This window comes from Carcharhinus amblyrhynchos, unplaced genomic scaffold, assembly GCF_965287045.1.
Source record: "Carcharhinus amblyrhynchos unplaced genomic scaffold, sCarAmb.v2.hapA chromosome_1098, whole genome shotgun sequence".
In the NCBI taxonomy this organism is placed as follows: domain Eukaryota; kingdom Metazoa; phylum Chordata; class Chondrichthyes; order Carcharhiniformes; family Carcharhinidae; genus Carcharhinus; species Carcharhinus amblyrhynchos.
In genome coordinates this window covers 1-27,137 of record NW_027650838.1, presented here as the reverse complement: position 1 = coordinate 27,137, position 27,137 = coordinate 1, and the positions used below count along the sequence as shown (strand labels likewise).

Genomic DNA, 27,137 nt, shown 5'->3' with positions numbered 1-27,137 from the left:
AATTACTGCCCTCACGCCGTTAACGGTTCCTTTGCTTTCCTTTCCCCAGCTTGCCGCGTTGACCCCTGACCTCTGACCGCGACGCCATGTCGTCCACGGCCACTGACCTGGACAACATGGAGGTCCAGCGCCAGTACAAGCTCAGCAGCCGGTGGGAGAACTCGGACACTCAGTGGGAAGAGGAACACAGCACGTCCAAACTCTTCGAATCGTCCAGGATCAAAGCTCTGGCTGGTCAGTCCCACCGTGTTTAATTACCCCCCCTCGCTGCAGTAAATACCACCCCCCTCGCCGCGGCGAGTGTCCCCCTCCCTCGCCGCGGCGAGTGTCCCCCCACCTCGCCGCGGCAAGTGACCCCCCTCGCCGCGGCAAGTGTCTCCCCCCCTCGCCGCGGCAAGTGTCCCCCTCCTCGCCCCCCCTCGCCGCGGCGAGTGTCCCCCCCCTCGCCGCGGCGAGTGTCCCCCCCCCTCGCCGCGGCGAGTGTCCCCCCCCTCGCCGCGGCGAGTGTCCCCCCCTCGCCGCGGCGAGTGTCCCCCCCACCGCGCCGCGGTAGGAGGGGGAGGGGGTGGATTTGTTTCAAACTCGAGAGTGTCTCTGATCCAGAAGTGTCTGCAGAATCTTCCTGAGTCTGACTTGGTTGGAACACAGAAATGTACAGAACAGGAACAGGCCCTTCGGCCCACAGTGTTGTGCCCCCCATGATGCCAAATTAAACTAATCCCTTCTGCCTGCCTTTGGTCAATATCTCTCCATTTCTTGCACGTTCATATGCTTATCTAAAAGCCCCTTAAATGCCCCTATTCTATCTGTCTGTACCACCACTCCTGGCAGCGGGTTCCATTCTGTGTCATAAATTTGCTCCTCAGATCTCCTTTGAACTTTCCCCCTCTCATAATCCCCCTGGTATTAGACATTTCAACTCTGGGGAAAAGATTCTGACTGTCAACCCTATCTATGCCCCTCATAATTTTATAGACTTCTATCACGAGCAAAACTTGTGGGCCGAAGGGCCTGTTTGTGCTGTAGTTTTTCTATCAGGTCTCCCCTCAGCCTCTGTCACTCCAGAGAAAACAATCCCAGTTTGTCCAGCCTCTCCTTATAGCTCAGACCTTCGAATCCAGGCCTCATCCTGGTAAACCTCCTCTGCACCCTCTCAAGAGCCTTCCTGTAACGTGGTGACCAGAATTGAATGCAATGCTCGTAAGTGCAGCCTAGCTAAAGTTTTATAAAGTTGCAACACGATATCCTGACACTTGTACTCAAGTATAAAGGCAAGCATAAGCCTTTCTTTACCCTGCCTGTCTCTCTGTACACCCACGTTCGGAGACGTGAACCCCAAGATCCCTCTGTACGTCAGTGCTGCTCAGGGTCCTGCCACTAACCACATAATTAACCTAAGCACTCACTAACCTTCTTCAGATTTCCGAAGCTGTGTTTTAACTGGATGGTTCCACATCCCTATTCCCAATGACCCCGCACACATAGCACAACCAATCTCCCCAGTTTACACATCTTTGGACACCAAGGAGCAATTTAGCATGGCCAGTTCACCTAACCTACACATCTTTGGACACGAAGGGGCAATTTAGCATGGCCAGTTCACCTAACCTACACATCTTTGGACACGAAGGGGCAATTTAGCATGGCCAATCCACCTAACCTGCACATCTTTGGACACTAAGGGGCAATTTAGCATGGCTAATCCACCTAACCTGCACATCTTTGGGCACTAAGGGGCCATTTAGCATGGCCAATCCACCTAAGCTACACATCTTTGGACACTAAGGGGCAATTTAGCATGGCCAATCCACCTAACCTGCACATCTTTGGACACTAAGGGGCAATTTAGCATGGCCAATCCACCTAACCTGCACATCTTTGGACACTAAGGGGCAATTTAGCATGGCCAATCCACCTAACCTACACATCTTTGGACACTAAGGGGCAATTTAGCATGGCCAATCCACCTAACCTACACATCTTTGGACACTAAGGGGCAATTTAGCATGGCCAATCCACCTAACCTACACATCTTTGGACACTAAGGGGCAATTTAGCATGGCCAATCCACCTAACCTACACATCTTTGGATACTAAGGGGCAATTTAGCATGGCCAATCTTTGCCTTTTCAGATGAGCGTGATGCTGTACAGAAGAAGACCTTTACAAAGTGGATGAACTCCCATCTAGCCCGGGTGCTGTGTCGGGTGACGGATCTGTACGTGGATCTCCGTGATGGCTGCGTGTTGACCAAGCTGCTGGAAGTTCTATCAGGAGAGCAGCTGGTAAAAGCCTTCTGGATATTCCTGCCGATTACCCGGTTGTCCTGGTCCCTGATCCCAGTCCTTTATCCGTGTTAATACATTACCACCAACTTCATCCACCCTGGAGAATCGTAGAATCCCTACAGTGCAGAAAGAGGCCATTCTGCCCATTGAGGCCCTGCATCACAGCATCTCCAATGGTACAGTGGTTAGCACTGCAGCACAGCACTGCTAACACCTAATTGTGGTGTTACATTTGCCAACTGCACCAGGGACCTGGGCTCAATTCCGGCCTCGGGTCACTGTTTGTGTGGCGTCTGCGTGAGTTTCCAGTCACCCAGACCCACCCTAACCTTGTAAACCCATGCATTTACCCTGCTATCTCTTTGGACACTAAGGGACAATTTAGCATGGCTAATCCACCCAACCTACACATCTTTGGGCACTAAGGGGCAATTTAGCATGGCCAATCCACCTAACCTACACATCTTTGGGCACTAAGGGGCAATTTAGCATGGCCAATCCACCTAACCTACACATCTTTGGGCACTAAGGGGCAATTTAACATGGCCAATCCACCTAACTTACACATCTTTGGGCACTAAGGGGCAATTTAGCATGGCCAATCCACCTAACCTACACATCTTTGGGCACTAAGGGACAATTTAGCACGGCCAATCCACCCAACCTACACATCTTTGGACACTAAGGGGCAATTTAGCACGGCCAATCCACCTAACCTACACATCTTTGGGCACTAAGGGGCAATTTAGCATGGCCAATCCACCTAACCTACACATCTTTGGACACTAAGGGGCCATTTAGCATGGCCAATCCACCTAACCTACACATCTTTGGACACTAAGGGGCAATTTAGCATGGCCAATCCACCTAACCTGCACATCTTTGGACACTAAGGGGCAATTTAGCATGGCCAATCCACCTAACCTGCACATCTTTGGACACTAAGGGGCAATTTAGCATGGCCAATCCACCAAACCTGCATATCTTTGGACACTAAGGGGCAATTTAGCATGGCCAATCCACCTAACCTGCACATCTTTGGACACTAAGGGGCAATTTAGCATGGCCAATCCACCTAACCCGCACATCTTTGGACACTAAGGGGCAATTTAGCATGGCCAATCCACCAAACCTGCACATCTTTGGACACTAAGGGGCAATTTAGCATGGCCAATCCACCTAACCTACACATCTTTGGGCACTAAGGGGCAATTTAGCATGGCCAATCCATCTAAGCTGCACATCTTTGGACTGTGGGAGGAACCCGGAGCACCCGGTGATATGGAATGTATCAGAGATGGGCGTGTGTCAGTATTAATTGTCCTCTCTCTGTCTCTGCAGCCCAAGCCAACTCGGGGCCGGATGCGAATCCATTCCCTGGAGAACGTGGACAAGGCACTGCAGTTCCTGAAGGAGCAGCGGGTGCACCTGGAGAACGTGGGCTCGCACGACATCGTGGACGGAAACCATCGTCTCACCCTCGGCCTCATCTGGACCATCATCCTCCGTTTCCAGGTACTGACCTCCCGAAACGGCCATCCCACCGAGGACCAGCCTGGGGTGTCCACATCAGCGCCTGCACTCCCGGGTACAAATGTTTAAGGGCCTGTCTGAAAGTTGAGGTCATCGTTGCCTCAGGTTAGGGGTAGGAGGCTGAGGGATGGAGAGTGAGGGGGGGAGGAGGGAGATGTGGGCAAATAGGAAAGGGATTGAAAGGGGGAGACAGAGGTTGGATAGGGGAGAGGCTTGGAGGTGGGGTGGGAATTGGACGAGGGTTGCGCTGGAGGAGATGCTGGGACTTGGAGGTCCGAGTGTGGGGCAGGAGGATGAGGGGAAAGAGGAGGGAGGTAAGCGAGAGAGAGAGAGAGGAAGGGAGAAGCTGAGTGGGTGGGTGAGTGCTGGAGGGTCTGAGGTGCTGAGGGTTCGAGTGGAAGAAGGTGAGGGTAGGTGCTTGTGATTGGAGGGAGAGGGGCTGTGAGTGGGGAATAGACCTGCCCTTTCTGTTTATCAGTGTACCTTAGAGAATGAGGAGTGAGTACGGTGGTTAGCACTGCTGCCTCATAGCGTCAGGGACCCGGGTTCAATTCCGGCCTTGGGTTACTGTGTGAAGTTTGAATGTTCTCCCCGTGTCTGTTCTGGTTTCCTCCCATGATCCAAAGATGTGTAGGTTAGGTGGATTGGCCATGCTAAATTGCCCCTTAGTGTCCAAAGATGTGTAGGTTAGGTGGATTGGCCATGCTAAATTGCCCCTTAGTGTCCAAAGATGTGCAGGTTAGGTGGATTGGCCATGCTAAATTGCCCCTTAGTGTCCAAAGATGTGTAGGTTAGGAGGATTGGCCATGCTAAATTGCCCCTTAGTGTCCAAAGATGTGCAGGTTAGGTGGATTGGCCATGCTAAATTGCCCCTTAGTGTCCAAAGATGTGTAGGTTAGGTGGATTGGCCATACTAAATTGCCCCTCAGTGTCCAAAGATGTGCGGGTTAGGTGGATTGGCCATGCTAAATTGCCCCTTAGTGCCCAAAGATGTGCAGGTTAGGTGGATTGGCCATGCTAAATTGCCCCTTAGTGTCCAAAGATGTGCGGATTAGGTGGATTGGCCATGCTAAATTGCCCCTTAGTGCCCAAAGATGTGCGGGTTAGGTGGATTGGCCATGCTAAATTGTCCCTTAGTGTACAAAGATGTGTAGGTTAGGGGTATTGACCATGCTAAATTGTCCCTTAGTCTCCAAAGGTGTGCAGGTTAGGTGGATTGGCCATGCTAAATTGCCCCTTCGTGTCCAAAGATGTGCAGGTTAGGTGGATTGGCCATGCTAAATTGCCCCTTAGTGTCCAAAGATGTGCAGGTTAGGTGGATTGGCCATGCTAAATTGCCCCTTAGTGTCCAAAGATGTGCAGGTTAGGTGGATTGACCATGTTAAATTGCCCCCTAGTGTCCAAAGATGTGTAGGTTAGGTGGATTGGCCATGCTAAATTGCCTCTTAGTGTCCAAAGATGTGTAGGTTAGGGGTATTGGCCATGCTAAATTGCCCCTTAGTGTCCAAAGATGTGTAGGTTAGGTGGATTGGCCATGCTAAATTGCCCCTTAGTGTCCAAAGATGTGCAGGTTAGGTGGATTGGCCATGCTAAATTGCCCCTTAGTGTCCAAAGATGTGTAGGTTAGGAGGATTGGCCATGCTAAATTGCCCCATAGTGTCCAAAGATGTGCAGGTTAGGTGGATTGGCCATGCTAAATTGCCCCTTAGTGTCCAAAGATGTGCAGGTTAGGTGGATTGGCCATGCTAAATTGCCCCTTAGTGTCCAAAGATGTGTAGGTTAGGTGGATTGGCCATACTAAATTGCCCCTCAGTGTCCAAAGATGTGCGGGTTAGGTGGATTGGCCATGCTAAATTGCCCCTTAGTGTCCAAAGATGTGCAGGTTAGGTGGATTGGCCATGCTAAATTGCCCCTTAGTGCCCAAAGATGTGCGGGTTAGGTGGATTGGCCATGCTAAATTGTCCCTTAGTGTACAAAGATGTGTAGGTTAGGGGTATTGACCATGCTAAATTGTCCCTTAGTCTCCAAAGTTGTGCAGGTTAGGTGGATTGGCCATGCTAAATTGCCCCTTAGTGTCCAAAGATGTGCAGGTTAGGTGGATTGGCCATGCTAAATTGCCCCTTAGTGTCCAAAGATGTGAAGGTTAGGTGGATTGGCCATGCTAAATTGCCCCTTAGTGTCCAAAGATGTGCAGGTTAGGTGGATTGGCCATGCTAAATTGCCCCCTAGTGTCCAAAGATGTGCAGGTTAGGTGGATTGACCATGCTAAATTGCCCCCTAGTGTCCAAAGATGTGTAGGTTAGGTGGATTGGCCATGCTAAATTGCCCCCTAGTGTCCAAAGATGTGTAGGTTAGGTGGATTGGCCATGCTAAATTGCCCCCTAGTGTCCAAAGATGTGTAGGTTAGGTGGATTGGCCATGCTAAATTGCCTCTTAGTGTCCAAAGATGTGTAGGTTAGGGGTATTGGCGATGCTAAATTGCCCCTTAGTGTCCAAAGATGTGTAGGTTAGGTGGATTGGCCATGCTAAATTGCCCCTTAGTGTCCAAAGATGTGCAGGTTAGGTGGATTGGCCATGCTAAATTGCCCCTTAGTGTCCAAAGATGTGTAGGTTAGGAGGATTGGCCATGCTAAATTGCCCCATAGTGTCCAAAGATGTGCAGGTTAGGTGGATTGGCCATGCTAAATTGCCCCTTAGTGTCCAAAGATGTGCAGGTTAGGTGGATTGGCCATGCTAAATTGCCCCTTAGTGTCCAAAGATGTGTGGGTTAGGTGGATTGGCCATACTAAATTGCCCCTCAGTGTCCAAAGATGTGCGGGTTAGGTGGATTGGCCATGCTAAATTGCCCCTTAGTGTCCAAAGATGTGCGGGTTAGGTGGATTGGCCATGCTAAATTGTCCCTTAGTGTACAAAGATGTGTAGGTTAGGGGTATTGACCATGCTAAATTGTCCCTTAGTCTCCAAAGGTGTGCAGGTTAGGTGGATTGGCCATGCTAAATTGCCCCTTCGTGTCCAAAGATGTGCAGGTTAGGTGGATTGGCCATGCTAAATTGCCCCTTAGTGTCCAAAGATGTGAAGGTTAGGTGGATTGGCCATGCTAAATTGCCCCTTAGTGTCCAAAGATGTGCAGGTTAGGTGGATTGGCCATGCTAAATTGCCCCCTAGTGTCCAAAGATGTGCAGGTTAGGTGGATTGACCATGCTAAATTGCCCCCTAGTGTCCAAAGATGTGTAGGTTAGGTGGATTGGCCATGCTAAATTGCCCCCTAGTGTCCAAAGATGTGTAGGTTAGGTGGATTGGCCATGCTAAATTGCCCCCTAGTGTCCAAAGATGTGTAGGTTAGGTGGATTGGCCATGTTAAATTGCCCCTTAGTGTCCAACGATGCGAAGGTTAGGTGGATTGGCCATGCTAAATTGCCCCTTAGTGTCCAAAGATGTGTAGGTTAGGTGGATTGGCGATGCTAAATTGCCCCTTAGTGTCCAAAGATGTGCAGGTTAGGTGGATTGGCCATGCTAAATTGCCCCTTAGTGTCCAAAGATGCGTAGGTTAGGTAGATTGGCCATGCTAAATTGCCCCCTAGTGTCCAAAGATGTGTAGGTTAGGTGGATTGGCTATGCTAAATTGCCCCTTAGTGTCCAAAGATGTGTAGGTTAGGTGGATTGGCCATGCTAAATTGCCCCTTAGTGTCCAAAGATGCGTAGGTTAGGTGGATTGGCCATGCTAAATTGCCCCTTAGTGTCCAAAGATGCGTAGGTTAGGTGGATTGGCCATGCTAAATTGCCCCTTAGTGTCCAAAGATGTGCAGGTTAGGTGGATTGGCCATGCTAAATTGCCCCTTAGTGTCCAAAGATGTGTAGGTTAGGTGGATTGGCCATGCTAAATTGCCCCTTAGTGTCCAAAGATGTGCAGGTTAGGTGGATTGGCCATGCTAAATTGCCCCTTAGTGTCCAAAGATGTGCAGGTTAGGTGGATTGGCCATGCTAAATTGCCCCTTAGTGTCCAAAGATGTGCAGGTTAGGTGGATTGGCCATGCTAAATTGCCCCTTAGTGTCCAAAGATGTGTAGGTTAGGTGGATTGGCCATGCTAAATGTGTAAAGTTACAGGGATAGGGTGGACTTGGGAGAGATGCTCTTTCAGAGCGTCAGTGCACACTGGATGGGCCAAATGGCCTCCTTCTGCCCTGTCTGGATTCTATGGCGTAAGGGAGGGCCCGTGAGGGGTGGGGGAGGGAGGTGTGGATTTTCCTGGTGTTTCACTCTTTGTTGGTGCCTGCGTTTTAGATTCAGGTGATTAAGATCGAAACGGAGGACAACCGAGAGACTCGCTCAGCCAAAGACGCTCTCCTCTTGTGGTGTCAGATGAAGACGGCAGGGTGAGTGTTTGCGAGGGGTTAAAGTTCACCGCCTGTGAGGGGGTCGGAGGGCACTGGCTTGTTGCGGGGGGGCGGTCAGAGTTCTCCCTTCTCCTTCCAACTGAAGGAAGCCACCGATTGTCGTGTTAGTGCTACGGTGAGTGATTACTAACCCATCAGTTCACTGCGCTGTTATCCCCGCGCTCATCCCCCAAACATGGGGGGGCGGTGGTGGGATGGCGATTAAAACAGACAAAGATGATTGGACAGAGAAGTCCGCAGTTCAGCAGGCCGGGCACAGGGATTTGTAAATTTATTCATTCTCGGGACATGGGTGTCGCTGGCTGGGCCAACATTTATTGCCCATCCCTAGTTGAACTCGGAATGTCTCGCTCATCCCATTCAGAGAGGCAGTTAAGAATCAACCCCCATCTGAACAAAGAGCAAAAACAGCCTGGGAAACAGGCCCTTCGGCCCAACGAGCCCACGCCGCCATTTTAACATTACCAGTCCCCGCCCTCCACCCATGACCCTTAGCTTATGGCATTCCACATTGAGGGAAACTATTTTAGGGACAATTTATTACCTCCAGTCAGCCGAAGAGCACCTCTTTGGGGTGTGGGAGGAAACCGGAGCACCCGGAGAAAACCCACGCCAGCACGGGGAGAATGTGCAAACTCCCACAGACACCGGCCCAAATCCATGTGTCTGCACAGCAAACAGTGATAGTCACTGAGCTGTCGTCTTGCCCAGTATCTGGTCCAGTTTGAGCGCACACTAACGACGTGAAGCACTAGGCCAATCTCGAACATCCAAGAGCAGCCCCAGTACGACCCATCGCGTGTATGCCCCTCGTTGGACAACAAGGCGGACCGACTTAATCCTGTGAATGAAAAGAGAAAAACATGAGTATCACTCCACATCCTTTTACATTCCCAGGGATGTCCCAGTGCTAATGAACCTTAGGGAAGGTTCCCTTGAGGGAAGGAAATCTGCCGTCCTTACCCGGTCTGGCCTACATGTGACTCCAGAGCCACAGCTAACATGGTTGACTCTCAAACCCTTTGAGTTTGGGGGGGGGCAGTTAGGGATGGGTAAAAGATGCTGGTGACAGTCACACCCCATAACCCAATAGACCAAAAAATGTATTTGCAGTTGGCAACCCGAACTGAATACGGTGTTTTTGTTTGATGGGGTGGCACAGTGGGTTAGCACGGCTGCTTCACAGCTCCAGGGACCCTGGGTTCGATTCCCGGCTCGGGGTCACCGTCTGTGTGGAGTTTGCACATTCTCCCCGTGTCTGCGTGGGTTTCCTCCCACAGTCCAAAGATGTGCGGGTTAGGGTGCATTGCTGAAATTGCCCCTGAGTGCCCCAAGATGCGTAGGTTGGAGGAATTGGTGGGTATAATACGTAGGGATGTGGGCGTAAGGCCTGGTTGGGATTGTGGTCGGTACAGACTCGATGGGCCGAAGGGCCTCTTTCTGTATTGTAGGGTTTTTATGATTTCTATGATTGTCATTCCCAGATACCCAGGCGTAAACGTCCAGAACTTCACCAGCAGTTGGAGTGATGGCCTAGCCTTCAATGCTCTCATTCACAAACACAGGTACCCGGGCCTGGGGGGGTGCGGGAACAGGGCCGATGGACTCTGGAGGTAGATACTGGAGTACTGTGCGCAGTAACACTGGAGCGCCGCGCGCAGTAACGCTGGAGCGCCGCGCGCAGTAACGCTGGAGCGCCGCGCGCAGTAACGCTGGAGCGCCGCGCGCAGTAACGCTGGAGCGCCGCGCGCAGTAACGCTGGAGCGCCGAGCGCAGTAACGCTGGAGCGCCGCGCGCAGTAACGCTGGAGCGCCGCGCGCAGTAACGCTGGAGCGCCGCGCGCAGTAACGCTGGAGCGCCGCGCGCAGTAACGCTGGAGTACTGTGTGCAGTTTTGGTCGCCGCACTTGCGCAAGGATATTTTGGCCTTGGAGGGAGTGCAGAGGAGGTTCACTAGGCTGATACCGGAGATGAGGGGGTTGGACTATGAAGAGAGACTAAATAGACTGGGTCTGTACTCGTTGGAGTTTAGAAGGATGAGGGGGGATCTTATAGAGACGTATAAGATAATGAAGGGGATGGATAGGGTAGAGGTAGAGAGATTCTTCCTGCTTAGAAAGGACAGCAGGACTAGGGGGCACAGCCTCAAGATAAGGGGGTGGCGGTTTAGATCAGAGTTGAGGAGGAACTTCTTCACTCAAAGGGTGGTGAATCTCTGGAATTCTCTGCCCGTTGAAGTGGTGGAGGCTGCCTCGCTGAATATATTTAAGTCACGGGTAGGTAGGTTTCTGATAGACAGGGGAATTAAGGGTTATGGGGAAAAAGCGGGAAAGTGGAACTGATCCACTTCAGATCAGCCATGATCTTATTGAATGGCGGGGCAGGCTCGAGGGGCTAGATGGCCAACTCCTGCTCCTATTTCTTATGTTGGAGCAGAGAAGACTGAGGGGTGACCGGATTGAGGTGTACAAGATTATGAGGGGCACGGGCAGGATGGATAGGGAGCTGTTCCCCTTAGTTGAAGGGTCAGTTATGAGGGACACAAGTTAAAAGTGAGGGCTGGGAGGTTTAGAGGGGATTTGAGGAAAAACACTTTTACCCAGAGGGTGCTGAGGGTCTGGAATGTGCTACCTGGGAGGGTGGTGGAGGGGGGAGGTGCCTCACATCCTTTAACAAGTACCAGGATGAGTACTGGGCATGCCGTAACATTCAGGGCCATGGGCTGAGTGGGATTAGGTGGGCAGGTCAGGATCTTTCATGCGTTGGTGCAGACTTGATGGGCCGAAGGGCCTCTTCTGCACAGTAGGATTCCAAGTGTCAATGCGTGAGAAAAATGACCACTACGAGGAGAGGGAAGGTGGATGGAGAGAGATAATGGGTCCCTCCCTGCCGTCTGACTAAATATGCCCCCCTCCCGTCCCGTCTCCCAAACAGTCCTCGGCCAACTCGATCACCCTCACCCCTCGGGGGACCGACCTGTTTCCGCCAGTTTGTCGTTTCTATTCCAGCATCTGCGGTATTTTGTTTCTCGTTTCGGCCGTGCGTGGCTCATCAGAAAAGATCTCCTCCCTGCTCTGACTGGCCAAGAGCCAGTGGGTCAGGCCAAAGCCTTGTTTCCACGGTGGAATTCCAAGCTTCCGGGGTATTTCGTTGCCATTATTCTGCTCCAGTAACATTAAAGGACACCAGCCACAGACAAAACGGAACCAACAACATCCAGGGCCTGCCAGAAACATCCTGGAAAGGGGACATGGTTAAAATAGTTGACTCAGAGGCCCAGTGCTCTGTGCCGTTGCTTTCAGGCCTACTGCAGGGTCCTGGGGTTTTGTGATCCTTTTGGACTCGTTGGGTGGAGCATGATTGACCAGTCAGGAGATCCCTGGGATGGTTTTATTTCCACAGGAAAGTCCTTCCTTTGCCAGTCTATACCCCCTCCGTTTGATTACCCCCCCTCCGTATTCCTGTACCCTGTATTCACACCCCCTCTCACGCTGTTTCCTTGGTATCTCCCCCCCTCTTGCTGCCTCCACATCCTGAGTGGTGTAATGACTCGATACTTTGACCTTTCAGGAGTGACCTCATTGACTTCACCAAACTCCAGAAGTCCAACACGACCTTTAACCTCCAGCAGGCGTTCAACGTAGCAGAGCAGCGACTGGGGGTGGCCAAACTCCTGGACCCAGAAGGTACGTGAGGAGCTCGGAGGCACCGAGAGAGAGAGGGAGAGACCTGTACAGATACTCAGATTGTCTGATCTCGGTCTAGTCTATCCTGATTCACAGGTACAGTGGCACAGTGGTTAGCACGGCTGCCTCACAGAGATTCCCGCCTTGGGTCACTACCTGTGTAGAATCTGCACATTCTCCCCATGTCTGCGTGGGTTTCCTCTGGATACTCCAGTTTCTTCCCACACTCCAAAAATGTGTGGGTTCGGGGGATTAGCCGTGCTAAATTGCCCCTAATCAATTCGGAGGATAACTGGGTAAATATGTGGGGTTACGGGGATAGGGTCTGCATGGGATTATCATCGGTACAGCCTCAATGCAGGTTTGATGGGACCAATGACCCCCTTCTGCACTGTAGGGATCATATGATTCTAAGCAGTCAATGGTATTTTGTTGGGAGCATTCATTTCACACTGCACAACAGAGCCACTGACTGTCCAGCACACTCAATCTGATTCCCAGTAACATGTACCAGCCCTGGGAGTGTTTGATGGGGGTACAGTGTAGAGGGAGCTTTACTCTGTATCTAACCCCGTGCTGTACCTGTCCTGGGAGTGTTTGATGGGGACAGTGTAGAGGGAGATTTACTCTGTATCTAACCCCGTGCTGTACCTGTCCTGGGAGTGATTGATGGGGACAGTGTAGAGGGAGCTTTACTCTGTATCTAACCCCGTGCTGTACCTGTCCTGGGAGTGTTTGATGGGGACAGTGTAGAGGGAGCTTTACTCTGTATCGAACCCTGTGCTGTACCTATCCTGGGAGTGTTTGATGGGGGGACAGTGTAGAGGGAGCTTTACTCTGTATCTAACCCCGTGCTGTACCTGTCCTGGGAGTGTTTGATGGGGACAGTGTAGAGGGAGATTTACTCTGTATCTAACCCCGTGCTGTACCTGTCCTGGGAGTGATTGATGGGGACAGTGTAGAGGGAGCTTTACTCTGTATCTAACCCCGTGCTGTACCTGTCCTGGGAGTGTTTGATGGGGACAGTGTAGAGGGAGCTTTACTCTGTATCTAACCCCGTGCTGTACCTGTCCTGGGAGTGTTTGATGGGGGGACAGTGTAGAGGGAGCTTTACTCTGTATCTAACCCTGTGCTGTATCTGTCCTGGGAGTGTTTGATGGGGGGACAGTGTAGAGGGAGCTTTACTCTGTATCTAACCCCGTGCTGTACCTGTCCTGGGAGTGTTTGATGGGGGACAGTGTAGAGGGAGCTTTACTCTGTATCTAACCCCGTGCTGTACCTGTCCTGGGAGTGTTTGATGGGGGGACAGTGTAGAGGGAGCTTTACTCTGTATCTAACCCCGTGCTGTACCTGTCCTGGGAGTGTTTGATGGGGGGACAGTGTAGAGGGAGCTTTACTCTGTATCTAACCCCGTGCTGTACCTGTCCTGGGAGTGTTTGATGGAGATAATTTGGTAGCAAATTATTATTCCTTCCAGCCAATGATTGAGTTGCTAGCATTGACAGACGATCTTGGGGAGATGTGGGAACATTGAGGGTGGCCAGCCCCTTCTCTACATTTCTTACTCTTTAAATCTCGACCTGTAGATGTCAACACGGAGAACCCTGATGAAAAGTCCATTATCACCTACGTGGTTTCCTACTATCATTACTTCTCAAAGATGAAGGCACTTGCTGTGGAGGGCAAGCGGATTGGAAAGGTGAGAGACCGGCTCGGATTGGAAAGGTGAGAGACCGGCTCGGATTGGGCCAGAAACTCCTCCGCTGCTTTAGAAACTGGAGACTGCGTCAAAGAGCTAATCGCGGGTGGCCTGGAAACTGCCCAGGGTTCATCTGTCATCAAGAACCTTCATGGCCTGTTGGCCAATAGCGGCAACCTCCATTACATTGTCCAATCTGAGTGTTATCCTGCTCACACCATCCATTTCCGGTACATTCAACACATTCCCTTCCATTCCCGATATATCCCCACATTTTCATCCATTCCCGGTATATCCCCACATTTTCATCCATTCCCGGTATATCCCCACATTTTCATCCATTCCCGATATATCCCCACATTTTCATCCATTCCCGGTATATCCCCACATTTTCATCCATTCCTGGTATATCCCCACATTTTCATCCATTCCCGGTATATCCCCACATTTTCATCCATTCCCGGTATATCCACACATTCCCATCCACTTCCGGTGTATCCAACATGTTCCCATCCATTCCCAGTACATTCCCATCCATTCTCGATATATCCAACACATTCCCAGTATATCTACTACATTCCCATCCATTCCCGATATATCCCCACATTCCCATCCATTCCTGGTTTTATCCCCACATTCCCATCCATTCCCGGTGTATCCAACACTATGCCATCCATTCCCAATATATTCCCATCCATTCCCGGTATATCCAACACATTCCCATCAATTCCCGGTATCTCCATCACATTCCCATCCATTCTCGATATATCCAACACATTCCCGCCCATTCCCAATATATCTACTACATTCCCATCCATTCCTGGTTTTATCTCCACGTTCCCATCCATTTCCGGTATATCCAGTACATTCCCATCCATTCCCGGTACATCCAACATGTTCCTATCCATTCCTGGTCTATCAAGTACATTCTTATTCATTCCCAGTACATCCAGTACGTTCCCATCCATTCCCAATATATCCCCACGTTCAGAGAGTCATAGAGGTTTACAGCTTGGAAACAGGCCATTCAGCCCAACTTGTCCATACTGCCCCGTTTTTACCCTTAAACTAACCCCAGTGGCCCATGTCTCTCTATACCCACCTTACCCATATAACTGTCTAAATGCTTTTTAAAAGACCAAACTGTACTCTCCTCTACTACTGCCTCTGGCAGCTTGTTCCAGACACCACCCTTCCGTTCATTCCCGGTGTATCCTACATTCCCATCCACTCCTGGTACACACTGTGTAACATTTGCTCCCATTATGCGCTCCCCCAGTTTGCTCCTGCCTGTGCTAACTATTCCTCATTTATCTGGTGCCTCCCATTGCTGCCAGTGTGTGCTTGATATCTTCACCTTCCCACTACAGACCTATTTAAATGTTAGCACTGTTCCGTTCTGATAGGTATAATGCGGACAGCGTAGTTAGCCAGACATTTCACAGGCAGTGACAGCTCAGTCACAATAATGCACTGAGGTCCAGTTCAAAGTTACACAAAGAATTCAAATACCCTCTCTTGGTTACACACTATCCTCTCTATTCCTGCTAACCCCCCTCTCCCTTGTAAATTTATCCTTGAGTGATTTCTCCATCTCTTTCACATTTGCTCTTGCTCTCTCACCTTCTTTCTCACCTCTCACACATTCACTCTCTCTTTGCTGTCCCTCCTTTACTCTCCTGGCTTCCACTGGTTGCTTCTTGTTCCTGCTCTCTCACTCTCAATTTACCCACCACAGATGTGAGTCTCACTGGCCTCCCAGGCTTATCCCTGCAGCCCTTTTTAAACAAAGGCACATTTGCCACTCTCCAGCCTTCAGGCACCTCACCTGTGACTATCGATGATTCAAATATCTCGGCTAGGGGACCTCCAATTTCCTCTCTAGCCTCCCACACTTCATCAGGTCCCAGGGATTTATCGATCTTGATGTGCTTTAAGATTTCCAGCACCACCTCCTCTGCAATATGTACACTCCACAAGACATCACTATTTAATCCCCCAAGTTCCCTAACATTCACGCTTTTCTCAACAGTAAATGTTCATTTAGGATCTCATTGATCTCTTGTGGTTCCGCACATAGATTACCTTGTTGGTCTTTAAGAGGCCCTACTCTCTCCCTAGTTATTCTTTTGCCCTTTCTGTATTTGTAGAATCTCTTTGGATTCTCCTCATCTGCCAAAGGCCACCTCCACTGAACCATTCCCCCCTTACCCCTTGTAATTGTCATTTCTGCCCTGGGAAAAAGCTTCCGACTGTTCACCTTATCGATGCCCCTCGTAGTTTTACAAACTTCTATCAGGTTGCATCTGTTTTTCCCGGGAGAACAATCCCAGTTGATTCAATCTCTCCTCACAGCTGATACCCCCTCCATACCAGGCAACATCCTGGTGAACATTTTCTGTATTCCCTCCAGACTCTCCTCACACAGTTATTTTCTCCATCCCAGAGTTGCATCTTTATCCCACATCCACTGTCTATCTCTTGTAGTCTTCATATCACTCAGTATTTCTCTTCCCTCTATTTCCGCTCCTTTCTCTCTCTTTCCCATGTCTGTCTTCCCTCCCTACCTCTCTCTCTCTCTCTCTTTCTATATATATATCTCTCTCTCTCTCCCTCTCTATCTCTCTCTCTATATAATATATATATATCTATATATCTCTCTCTCTCTATATATATATATCTCTCTCTCTATATATATATATCTCTCTATATATATATATATCTCTCTCTCTATATATATATATATCTCTCTCTCTATATATATGTATCTCTCTCTATATATATCTCTCTCTATATATATATATATCTCTCTATATATTATCTCTCTCTCTACATATTATCTCTCTCTATATTTATATATCTCTCTCTCTATATGTATATATATATATCTATATATATATCTCTCTCTCTATATTTATATATATCTCTCTCTCTATATATATATCTCTATATATATATATCTCTCTATATATATATATCTCTCTCTCTATATTTATATATCTCTCTCTCTCTATATATATATCTCTATATATATATCTCTCTATATACATATATCTCTCTCTCTATATTTATATCTCTCTCTCTCGATATATATATCTCTATATCTCTCTCTCTCTCTCTATATATATATATATCTCTATATATATATATCTCTCTCTCTATATATATATCTCTCTCTCTATATTTATATATCTCTCTCTCTATATATATATATCTCTATATATATATCTCTCTATATATATATATCTCTCTCTCTATATTTATATCTCTCTCTCTCGATATATATATCTCTATATATCTCTCTCTCTCTCTCTCTATATATATATATATATATATCTCTCTCTCTATAACTCTCTATTTTTCTCTCTCTCTATTTTTCTCAATCCATCTCTCTGTCTGCCTCTCTCTCTCTCTCTCCCCCTCCCCGCCTCTCTCTCTCTGTTTGGCTTCTGTTCCTGTCTCTCTTCTTGTTTACCTCTCTATCTTTATCTCTCGGTCCGTTTCAGCATTCCCTCTATCCGCCACGCTGTCAGTGACTTTACCTTTACCTCTCAGTGTCTCACCGTGTGTGTGTGTGTGTGTGTGTGTGTGTGTGTGTGTGTGTGTGTGTGTGTGTGTGTGTGTGTGTGTGTGTGTGTGTGTGTGTGTGTGTGTGTGTGTGTGTGTGTGTGTGTGTGTGTGTGTATGTGCGCGCGCGTGCGCCCCAATGATCTGAATACTCTCAGCACCCACTGGGGACGGGGCTGGAAGTGTTTGGTGGAGAAGTGGGGGAATGTGGGGTTGGTGGAGGGAATGTGGTGGGGAGGGAGGGGGTGATGTGAGGGGCATGGGGAGGAATGTGCGGGAGGAGGGAATTTGGGGAATGGGGTAGTGGAGCGATGTGAAATTTATGCACCCCCCCCCTCCCCGCACCCCTGGGGTAACATCCCAGTGACAAACAGGGACAAAATCCAGCCAGCCACCCCAACACCAGATTATACCACCTGAGAACGCTGTTTGAGGGTGAACCCCCTGCCTGCTGTGCGCGGAGTCCATCCCACCTCGTCACAGCCTCCTGCCAGGCAGACTCATCAATACCTCCTTTAAATCCCTCCTCCTGGTTGGCCCATCCACCTCACTGCCGCTGACCGACTGACACATTCAACACACTATTGAGGGATTAGGGATATGTGCGGAAGTTTGTTTTTGACGATGGAGTAACACCTTGTGGAGACTTAAATGAATGGGCGCCTGTATCGAATCTGCACAGTGAGAGCTGTGTTAGATTTTCGCCTGTTTATATCTACCTTTCATCTCCACATGGACCCTGAGGGCTGCCCCTGGTGCATGTTGGTTGATTGGCAAGCGGTGCCATGGGAGGTTGATGAGGTGGTGGGAGGGGGGAACTAGAGGGTCTAAAATTTCCTATAACAATCGGAATGCCCCAATCTTGCATCCACCACCTCCACCAAACAAACTGCCTCCCCCCCTCAAAAAAAATAATGATTTAGGGTACTTTTTAACTGAGAAATTTGCTAAGTTGAGCTACCGGCCCTGAAGTCCAGCCTTCAATATCTGTCTCGCTGTCTCTTTCCATTTCTCCCTTTGTCTGTCTGTTGTACTCTCTCTCAATCCGTCCTTCTCTCTCTCTCTCTCCCTCCCTCTCTCCCTCTCTCTCTCTGCCAGGTCTTGGAGAAAGCCCTGGAGATTGAACAGATTATTGCGAGATATGAAACGTTAGCGTCTGAACTGCTCGAGTGGATTGAAAAAACCATTGCCCTTATCAGCAATCAGCGATTTGCAAACTCGCTGACCGGTGTTCAGCAGCAGCTTCAAGCTTTCACCACCTACTGCACTGTGGAGAAACCCTTAAAGTAAGCACTGTGTAAAGGGGGCAAATCCAGATATCATCAGAGGCACAGGATTTCTGACTGTACACAGACAGAGTGTGTCTGCGTGGGATTTCTCCGGGTGCTCCTGTTTCCTCCCACACTCTGAAGATATGCAGGTTAGGTGGATTGGCCATGCTAAATTGTCCCTTAGTGTCTAAAGATGTGTGGGTTAGGTGGATTGGCCATGCTAAATTGTCCCTTAGTGTCTAAAGATGTGTAGGTTAGGTGGATTGGCCATGCTAAATTGCCCCTTAGTGTCCAAAGATGTGTAGGTTAGGTGGATGGGCCATGCTAAATTGCCCCTTAGTGTCTAAAGATGTGCGGGTTAGGTGGATTGGCCATGCTAAATTGCCCCTTAGTGTCCAAAGATGTGTAGGTTAGGTGGATTGGCCATGCTAAATTGCCCCTTAGTGTCCAAAGATGTGTAGGTTAGGTGGATTGGCCATGCTAAATTGCCCCTTAGTGTCCAAAGATGTGTAGGTTAGGTGGATGGGCCATGCTAAATTGCCCCTTAGTGTCTAAAGATGTGCGGGTTAGGTGGATTGGCCATGCTAAATTGTCCCTTAGTGTCCAAAGATGTGCAGGTTAGGTGGATTGGCCATGCTAAATTGCCCCTTATTGTCCAAAGACGTGCAGGTTAGATGGATTGGCCATGCTAAATTGTCCCTTAGTATCTCAAGATGCACAGGTTAGGTGGATTGGCCATGCTAAATTGCCCCTTAGTGTCCAAAGATGTGCAGATTAGGTGGATTGGCCATGCTAAATTGTCCCTTAGTATCTCAAGATGTGCAGGTTAGGTGGATTGGCCATGCTAAATTGCCCCTTAGTGTCCAAAGATGTGTAGGTTAGGTGGATTGGCCATGCTAAATTGCCCCTTGGTGTCCAAAGATGTGTAGGTTAGGCGGATTGACCCAGGTAAATGTGTGGGATTACGATGACAGAGTGGGTGAGAGGTCTGGGTTTGTTAAAGAGTCAGTGCAGACGCAGTGGGCCGAATGGCCTCTTTCTGCACTGTAGGGATTATATGAATTCTATGGCCATAAATGGAGAGATTTTTTGCGTGCGATCATAGGATATTAATGTTGTTGGCTAGACCAACGTTTATTGCCCGTTGGCCCCTGAGAAGGTGAAGTCCATGAGGTGTGGGTGCTCCCACACTGCTGCTTGGGAGGGAATTCCAGGATTTTGAGCCCGCGACAGTGAAGGAACGGCGGATATATGCTCCACGTCCGGGTGCTGAGTGGTTTGGAGGGGAATCTCCAGGTGATCCCAGGAATCTGCTGCCTTTGTGCTTCTAGATAGAAGTGGTCATGAGTTTGGAAGGTGTGGTCTTAGGAGCCTTGGTGAGTCGCTGCAGTGCATCTTATAGATGGTTCACGGTTGTCACTGTGTGTCAGTGATGGAGGGAGTGAATATTTGTGGGTGGGGTGCCAACCGAGCGGGGCTGCTTTGTCCTGGACGCTGTTGTTGGAGCTGCACCCATCCAGACAAGTATTCCATCACACTCCTGGCTTGTGCCTTGCAGATGGTGGACAGGCTTTGTGAGTTACTCGCCGCAAGATTCCCAGCCTCTGACCTGCTCTGGTAACCATTGATATGGCTGGTCCAGTTCAGTCTCTGGTCAATGGTCACCCCCCCCCCCCGGATATTGATAGTGGGGGATTCAGCCATGGGAATGGCATTAAATATCTTGTACCTGCCTGGTACAAACGTGTATCTGTTTCGTGACAGTTCCTGACGGGTCAGTACAGACCCGATGGGCCAAACGGCTGCCTTCTGCACTGTAGGGATTCCACGAACAATGTCGGAACAGAGGAATTAGGAGCAGAACTAGGCAAATTCAGCCTTTCGAGCCTTCTCATTCAGTCAGGGCATGGCTGATCTCTCTCTGGTCTCAAATCCACCTCCCCACCTGTCCTCCAAATCCCCTTATCCCTTTTTTTTAATCAGAAATCTATCTATCTCCTTGAAACCATTCAACGCTACAGACCCCACCGCACTATGGGGGAGTGAGTTCCACAAGTTCACCACCCTCTGCGAGAAATAGTTCCTCCTCATCTCAGTTTTGAACCTGTCGCCTCTTAACTTCTGCCTGTGACCTCTTGTTCTAGATTGCCCCGTCTGAGGATCCCCCCCCCACCCCACCCCCCGTATCCCTCGATCCCTTTAGTCTAAGATGTGATCAGCTGACTCAGTATAAATCAGAACCTGTTGGGAATTGATATTTGGCTTGGAGTGGCCCAGGGTGAGGCCTCGAGTTTGGAGTAATGAAGTTTCTTTATTCAATCTTTTCTTTGATTTGGAGTAAGTTTTGTTGGCCTTTGTTCACTTTCTCAATCCCTTTTAGCATTTTATATACCTCGATCAGATCCCCCTCATCCTTCTAAACTCCAGCGAGTATGAACCCAAACTGGTCAATCTCTCCTCACACCTCGAAGTGTTTGTTGTGTCAAAGGGTTTGGGTTGAGGCCTGTGTTGCTGACTCCCACTACCTGTCCGTGTGTACAAATTAACTTGTCCCCGGAATTCAAACCAGGTGGGGCATTCCGCCCACCCAGTTGGTGCTGGTCAAGTCGGGACAGTGGAATCTCCAGGTCAACATCCCTCTGACTCCAACCTTCTGGACCATCTCCCCACTCACCCGCCATTGCTGCCTGGACCCTAGGCAACACGATACCTCCACATGGGATGGATGGTTGCACCAGTTATAAAGTCCTTACCCCTGGAAACTAGAAGCAGGAGTAGGCCATTTGGCCCTTCGAGCCTGCTCCCCCATTCATCTTGATCATCAAATTCAATAACCTGATCCGCCCCCTTCTCTCCCCTCCTTCTCTCCCCCCTTCTCTCCCCCCCTTCTCTCCCCCCCCTTCTCTCCCCCCCTTCTCTCTCCCCCCCTTCTCTCCCCCCCCTTCTCTCCCCCCCTTCTCTCCCCCCCCTTCTCTCCCCCCCCTTCTCTCCCCCCCCTTCTCTCCCCCCCCTTCTCTCCCCCCCCTCTCTCTCCCCCCCTTCTCTCCCCCCCTTCTCTCCCCCCCCTTCTCTCCCCCCCTTCTCTCTCCCCCCCTTCTCTCCCCCCCCTTCTCTCCCCCCCCTTCTCTCCCCCCCTTCTCTCCCCCCCTTCTCTCCCCCCCCACTTCTCTCCCCCCCCACTTCTCTCCCCCTCCACTTCTCTCCCCCTCCACTTCTCTCCCCCCCACTTCTCTCCCCCCCACTTCTCTCCCCCCCCACTTCTCTCCCCCCCCACTTCTCTCCCCCCCCACTTCTCTCCCCCCCCACTTCTCTCCCCCCCCACTTCTCTCCCCCTCCACTTCTCTCCCCCTCCACTTCTCTCCCCCTCCACTTCTCTCCCCCCCACTTCTCTCCCCCCCCACTTCTCTCCCCCCCACTTCTCTCCCCCCCACTTCTCTCCCCCCCCACTTCTCTCCCCCCCACTTCTCTCCCCCCCACTTCTCTCCCCCCCCATATCCCTCGAACCCTTTAATCCTAAGAGCTATATCTAATGTCTTCTTGAATTTAGACATTTTGGTCTCAGCTACATTTTGTGGGAGTGAATTCCACACATTCCCCACCCTCTGGGTGAAGAAACTTCTCCTCACCTCAGTCCTAAAAGGTTTACCCCTTATCCTCAAACCATGACCCCTAGTTCTGGACTCCCCCACCATCGGGAACATTCTTTCTGAATCTACCCTGTCTAACCCTGTTGGAATTTTCTATGTTTCTATGAGATCCCCTCTCACACAAGAACATAAGAAATAGGAGCAGGAATCGGCCATCTAGCCCTTCGAGCCTGCCCCGCCATTCAATAAGATCATGGCTGATCTGAAGTGGATCAGTTCCACTTTCCCGCTTTCTCCCCATAACCCTTAATTCCCCTGTCTGTCAGAAACCCATCTACCCGTGACTTAAATATATTTAGCGAGGTAGCCTCCACCACTTCAATGGGCAGAGAATTCCAGAGATTCACCACCCTTTGAGTGAAGAAGTTCCTCCTCAACTCTGATCTAAACTGCCCCCCCCCCCTTATCTTGAGGCTGTGCCCTCTAGTCCTGCTGTCCTTTCTAAGCGGGAAGAATCTCTCTACCTCTACCCTATCCATCCCCTTTACCACTTTTCTGAACTCCAGTGAATATAATCCTAACCAACTAAGATTCTCCTCATATGACAGACCTGCCACCCCAGGAATCAGCCTGGTAAACCTTCGCTGTGCTCCCTCTGTAGCAAGGGCTCAGATAAGGACACCAAAACTGCACACAATACTCCAGGTGTAGCCTCACCAACGCCCTATACAATTGCAGTAAAGCATCTATGTTCCTATACTCCAATGTTTTCTCCAGCTTGCTAACCCTCCACCTCGCTCTCTGACTTACAAAGTCTTCAAAAAAAAACATGGCTGCCTTGCCGCACTTTGAGTCACATCTCGTTACCCACTTGGCCGCCATTTGCCTTCGTGAGGTGGCTGATTGGCTGCAAGGTCAGCTGACCCAGTGAACCGTGTAACCAATGACAGAATGATGTGCTGATCAGCTGACTCAGTATAAATAAGAACCTGTTGGGGATTGATATTTGGCTTGGAGCGGCCCAGGGGGAGGCCTCAAGTTTGGAGTAATGAAGTTTCTTTATTCAATCTTTGACTCGTAAGTTGGAATACATTTTGTTATATTTTTATTGTCTACATTTGAAGAGTTCTTTCAGGCTGAACAGCATGTAGGCCAGGCTGGGTAAGGATGGCAGATTTCCTTTCCTAAAGGAAATTAGTGAACCAGATGGGTTTTTCCAACAATGGTTCCAAGGTCACCGTTATTCGACTTTCAACTCCAGATTTTTTTTATTGAATTCAAATATCACCAAGGTTTTAGTCACCTAACCTAACGGCTGAAAACCCGTCTTGACCACTGTAGGAATCGTAGCGGACGAGACAGGAAACTTCAGCAGACATCTTAAGGGTCCACTGAGCTTAGGCGGGGAGTTTCTAGTCTTGGGGCAGGTGCGTCTGGAGATTCCTGCCTGATATCACCTTATGTGTCAGACTTTATAATGTGCCCCTGGAGCACCTAGCGACATTCCATTATGTTGAGGGCGCTATATCAATGCACCTTATTGTTATTGGAGTAACGAGTATAAAAGTTGGAGTGTTATTGGTAAGGTTGTACAATGCATTAGTGAGGCCAAATTTAGAGTATTGTGTACAGTTTTGGTCACCTCGTTATAGGAAGGATATAAATAAGGTTGAGAGAGTGCAGAGAAGGTTGTTGACGGGACTTGAGAAGCTGAGTTACAGAGAGAGATTGAATAGGTTAGGACTTCATTCCCTGGAGCGTAGAAGAATGAGGGGAGATTTGATAGAGGTGCATAAGATGAGATTGGTATAGATAGAGTGAATGCAAGCAGGCTTTTTCCACTGAGGCTAGAGGAGAAAAAAACCAGAGGGCATGGGTTAAGGGTGAAAGGACAACAGTTTAAAGGGAATATTGGGGGAGGGGGCTTCTTCACGCAGAGAGTGGTGGGAGTGTGGAATGAGCTGCCGGATAAATGCGGGGTCACTTTTAAGAAAAACTTGGATGGGTTCATGGATGAGAGGGGTGTGGAGGGATATGGTCCAAGTGCAGGTCAGTGGGACTAGGCAAAAAATGGGTCAGCATAGACAAGAAGGGCCAAAAGGCCTGTTTCTGAGCTGTAATTTTCTATGTGTCCAGGTTCGAGGAGAAGGGCAACTTGGAAGTTCTGCTGTTCACCATCCAGAGCAAACTGCGAGCCAACAACCAAAAACTTTACATTCCGCATGAAGGCAAGCTGATCTCTGACATCAACAGGGTGAGTGCGGGGGGTGACTGCTGGCCGCTCTCTGTTTCTTTATCAGTGCCTCGAGGGCACTGAGGGTTCACTGACCCCCCCATTCGGTAGCACGGTGGTTAGCACTGCTGCCTCACAGCACCAGGGACCCGGGTTCGATTCCCGGCTCGGGTCACTGTCTGTGTGGAGTTTGCGCATTCTCCCTGTGTCTGCGTGGGTTTCCTCCGGGTGCTCCGGTTTCCTCCCACAGTCCGAAAGACGTGCTGGTTAGGGTGCATTGGCCGTGCTAAATTCTCCCTCAGTGTACCAGAACAGGCGCCAGAGGTGTGGCGACTAGGGGATTGTCACAGTAACTTCATTGCAGAGTTACTTGTGACAGTAATCAATAAACTTTGAACTATCTACCAATATTCATTTGATCGGACTGAATTTGAGCATTGTTGTAAAGAGACATTCTGTTGGAGTTTCCCATTTCCACAGGGTCCAATGTTTAGATCTGACTCTGTGATTGGGTGTTTGCTGAATAACCCTCAGTGCATTAAAAATTATGCCAGCAACCAACTTAAGATTGTCAGTCGCAGCGTGGTGTGACACATTTGCGTGCAGAAGTTGTGCGTATTAATATGCAAAGCCCTGTTGCTTGCAGACAGGAAGAACACGTTCACACGTTGCACCTGTTTCAGCAAAACAAAATAAGCCTTTGCTGGTTCATTCCTCAGGCCCTTGCTTTGAGCAATCGGAGTCTACCTGTGGTGGTTTAGATTTCAAACAGTGCTCGGCAGTTAACTGTCAGTCACCATCAACTGGTGCATTCTTCCTGGCAACACCTCTATCAGTCAGACCAACCAGTCAGCACCCTGTTTTCATACAGCATGAAGTTACTGTTTCCCCTGAGACTGGTGTTCTTGTGATTGTTCTGATGAGTGCAAATTTGCAAAAGGTCTTCTCTTCAGCCGTACTGTTACCTACAGGAATGTAAGGTTTTCCTCAGTGACCTGGCTCCCAATGTGTTTGAGTTTGAGGAATGAGTCTCCACTTAATGGCTGCAACGACAGGAGAACAGTGGGAGCAGTTCAAAAGATAACTTTAACATGATTTTTAACACAAATCCATCTGTGGCATGTGGGCCTCACTGGGTAGGCAAGCATTTTATTACCCACTGAGTATGCCATTTTGGAGTCAACTACATTACTGTGGATCTGGAGTCACGTGTAAGTATATTTTTATGATATCGGCTTCATGGTCATAAACAATGCTTGGCGGTTAACTGTCAATCACCATCAACTGGTGCATTCTCGACGGCAACACTTCTAGATGTAAATCTAAATCATTAGATTTTTCACACCAGTTTTTTTTAATTGAATTCAAATCTCATAGAAACTTATAAAATTCTAACAGAGTCAGACGGGGTAGATTCAGAAAGAATGTTCCCCGATGATGGCAGAAATCCAGAGCTCGGGGGTCATGGTTTGAGGATAAGGGGGTAAAACCTTTAGAAGGGGTGTCACAGTGGTTAGCGATGCTCCCTCACAATGCCACGGACTCAGGTTCGATTCCGGCCTTGGGTCAATGTCCGTAAGCACATTCTACCCGTGTCTGCGTGGGTTTCCTCCGGGTATTCCAATTTCCTTCCGCAGTCCAAAGATAGGTGGATTGGCCATGCTAAATTGCCCCTTGGTATCAGGGGGATTAGCGCGAAAAATACTTTGGGTTACGGGGATAGGGCCTGGTTGAGGTTGTTGTCGGTGCGGGCTTGATGGGCCAAATGGCCTCCTTCTGCACCGTAGGGATTCTATAAATCAACCGAGATGAGGGGAAATTTCTTCACCCAGAGAGCGGTGAATGTGTGGGATTCACTCCCACAGAATGTAGTTAAATGTTGTGCGATTTCAAGAAGAAATTAGATATAGCTCTTGGGGCTCAAGGGATATGGGGGGGGGAAGTGGGGGGATATTGAATTCGGTGATCAGCCATGATCAAAATGAACGGCGGAGGTTGAGGGGCTGAGTGACCTCCTCCTGCTTCTAGTTTCTCTCAATTCCACCATCTGCTGTGGTGGGATTCGAGCCCAGGTCCCCAGAGCGTTACTAACCCAGTGAGAATACCACTGCGCCATCAGCACCACAACCAGTTTGTATATAGACTTGCCAAAACACTCAGGCACGGACAACATAAGATGGCAAAAAAATCAGCCTATAAAAATTCAAAAATAGCGCAGGTCTGTAGAATTATGGAGTCCCGACAGTGCAGGAGGTCGCCATTCAGCCCATCGAGTCTGCACTGATCGCAATCCCACCCAATTCCTATCCCCATAATCCCATACATTTACCCTAACTAGGCCCCCTGACACTAAGGCATGGCCAATCCACCGAACCCGCACATCTTTCGGACTGTGGGAGGAAACCAGGGCACCCAGAGGAAACCCACGCAGACACGAGGAGAATGTGCAAACTCCACACACAGACAGTGACCCGAGCCGGGAATCGAACCCGGGGCCCCGGCGCTGTGCTAACCTCTGTGCCGCCGTGCTGCTCATTTCGGTGACTCTGTGCGGAGTTTGCATGTTCTCCCCATGTCTGCGTGGGTTTCCTCCGGGTGCTCCGGTTTCCTCCCACAGTCCAAAGATGTACTGAGTCCAAAGATTCTGCTGCTCAATCTGAAAAGTGAGTAAATGGTGATAAAACACCTTTCTAAAAAGGGAGTGTTAAAACCACTCGCTGTCAAAATTAGCGCAAAGCATTTGTCTCGATAGATTGGGTAAAAGAGAGTGATCAGGAGCAATGTGGGGCTCTTTTTAAGAAATGTGCTATTGTCAAACTAATATAAAGAAATGGTGGCCGTGCTAAATAACTAGAATCAATCGAATCCAGGGCAGAATG

The 27,137-nt window shown here is 49.4% G+C and overlaps 1 protein-coding gene across 1 annotated transcript; it reads left to right on the top strand.

Annotated features, from left to right (window-relative positions):
- Positions 1-71: 71 nt before the first annotated feature.
- On the top strand, positions 72-24,279 carry LOC145340517 (spectrin beta chain, non-erythrocytic 1-like; the record flags this gene model as incomplete). Its single annotated transcript, XM_080184986.1, has 9 exons — positions 72-234; positions 2,134-2,285; positions 3,630-3,803; positions 8,104-8,195; positions 9,701-9,781; positions 11,786-11,901; positions 13,488-13,600; positions 18,266-18,453; positions 24,162-24,279. Coding segments are annotated over exons 1-9 (1,182 nt in total), but the record flags the coding sequence as incomplete, so codon positions are not given.
- Positions 24,280-27,137: the final 2,858 nt, after the last annotated feature.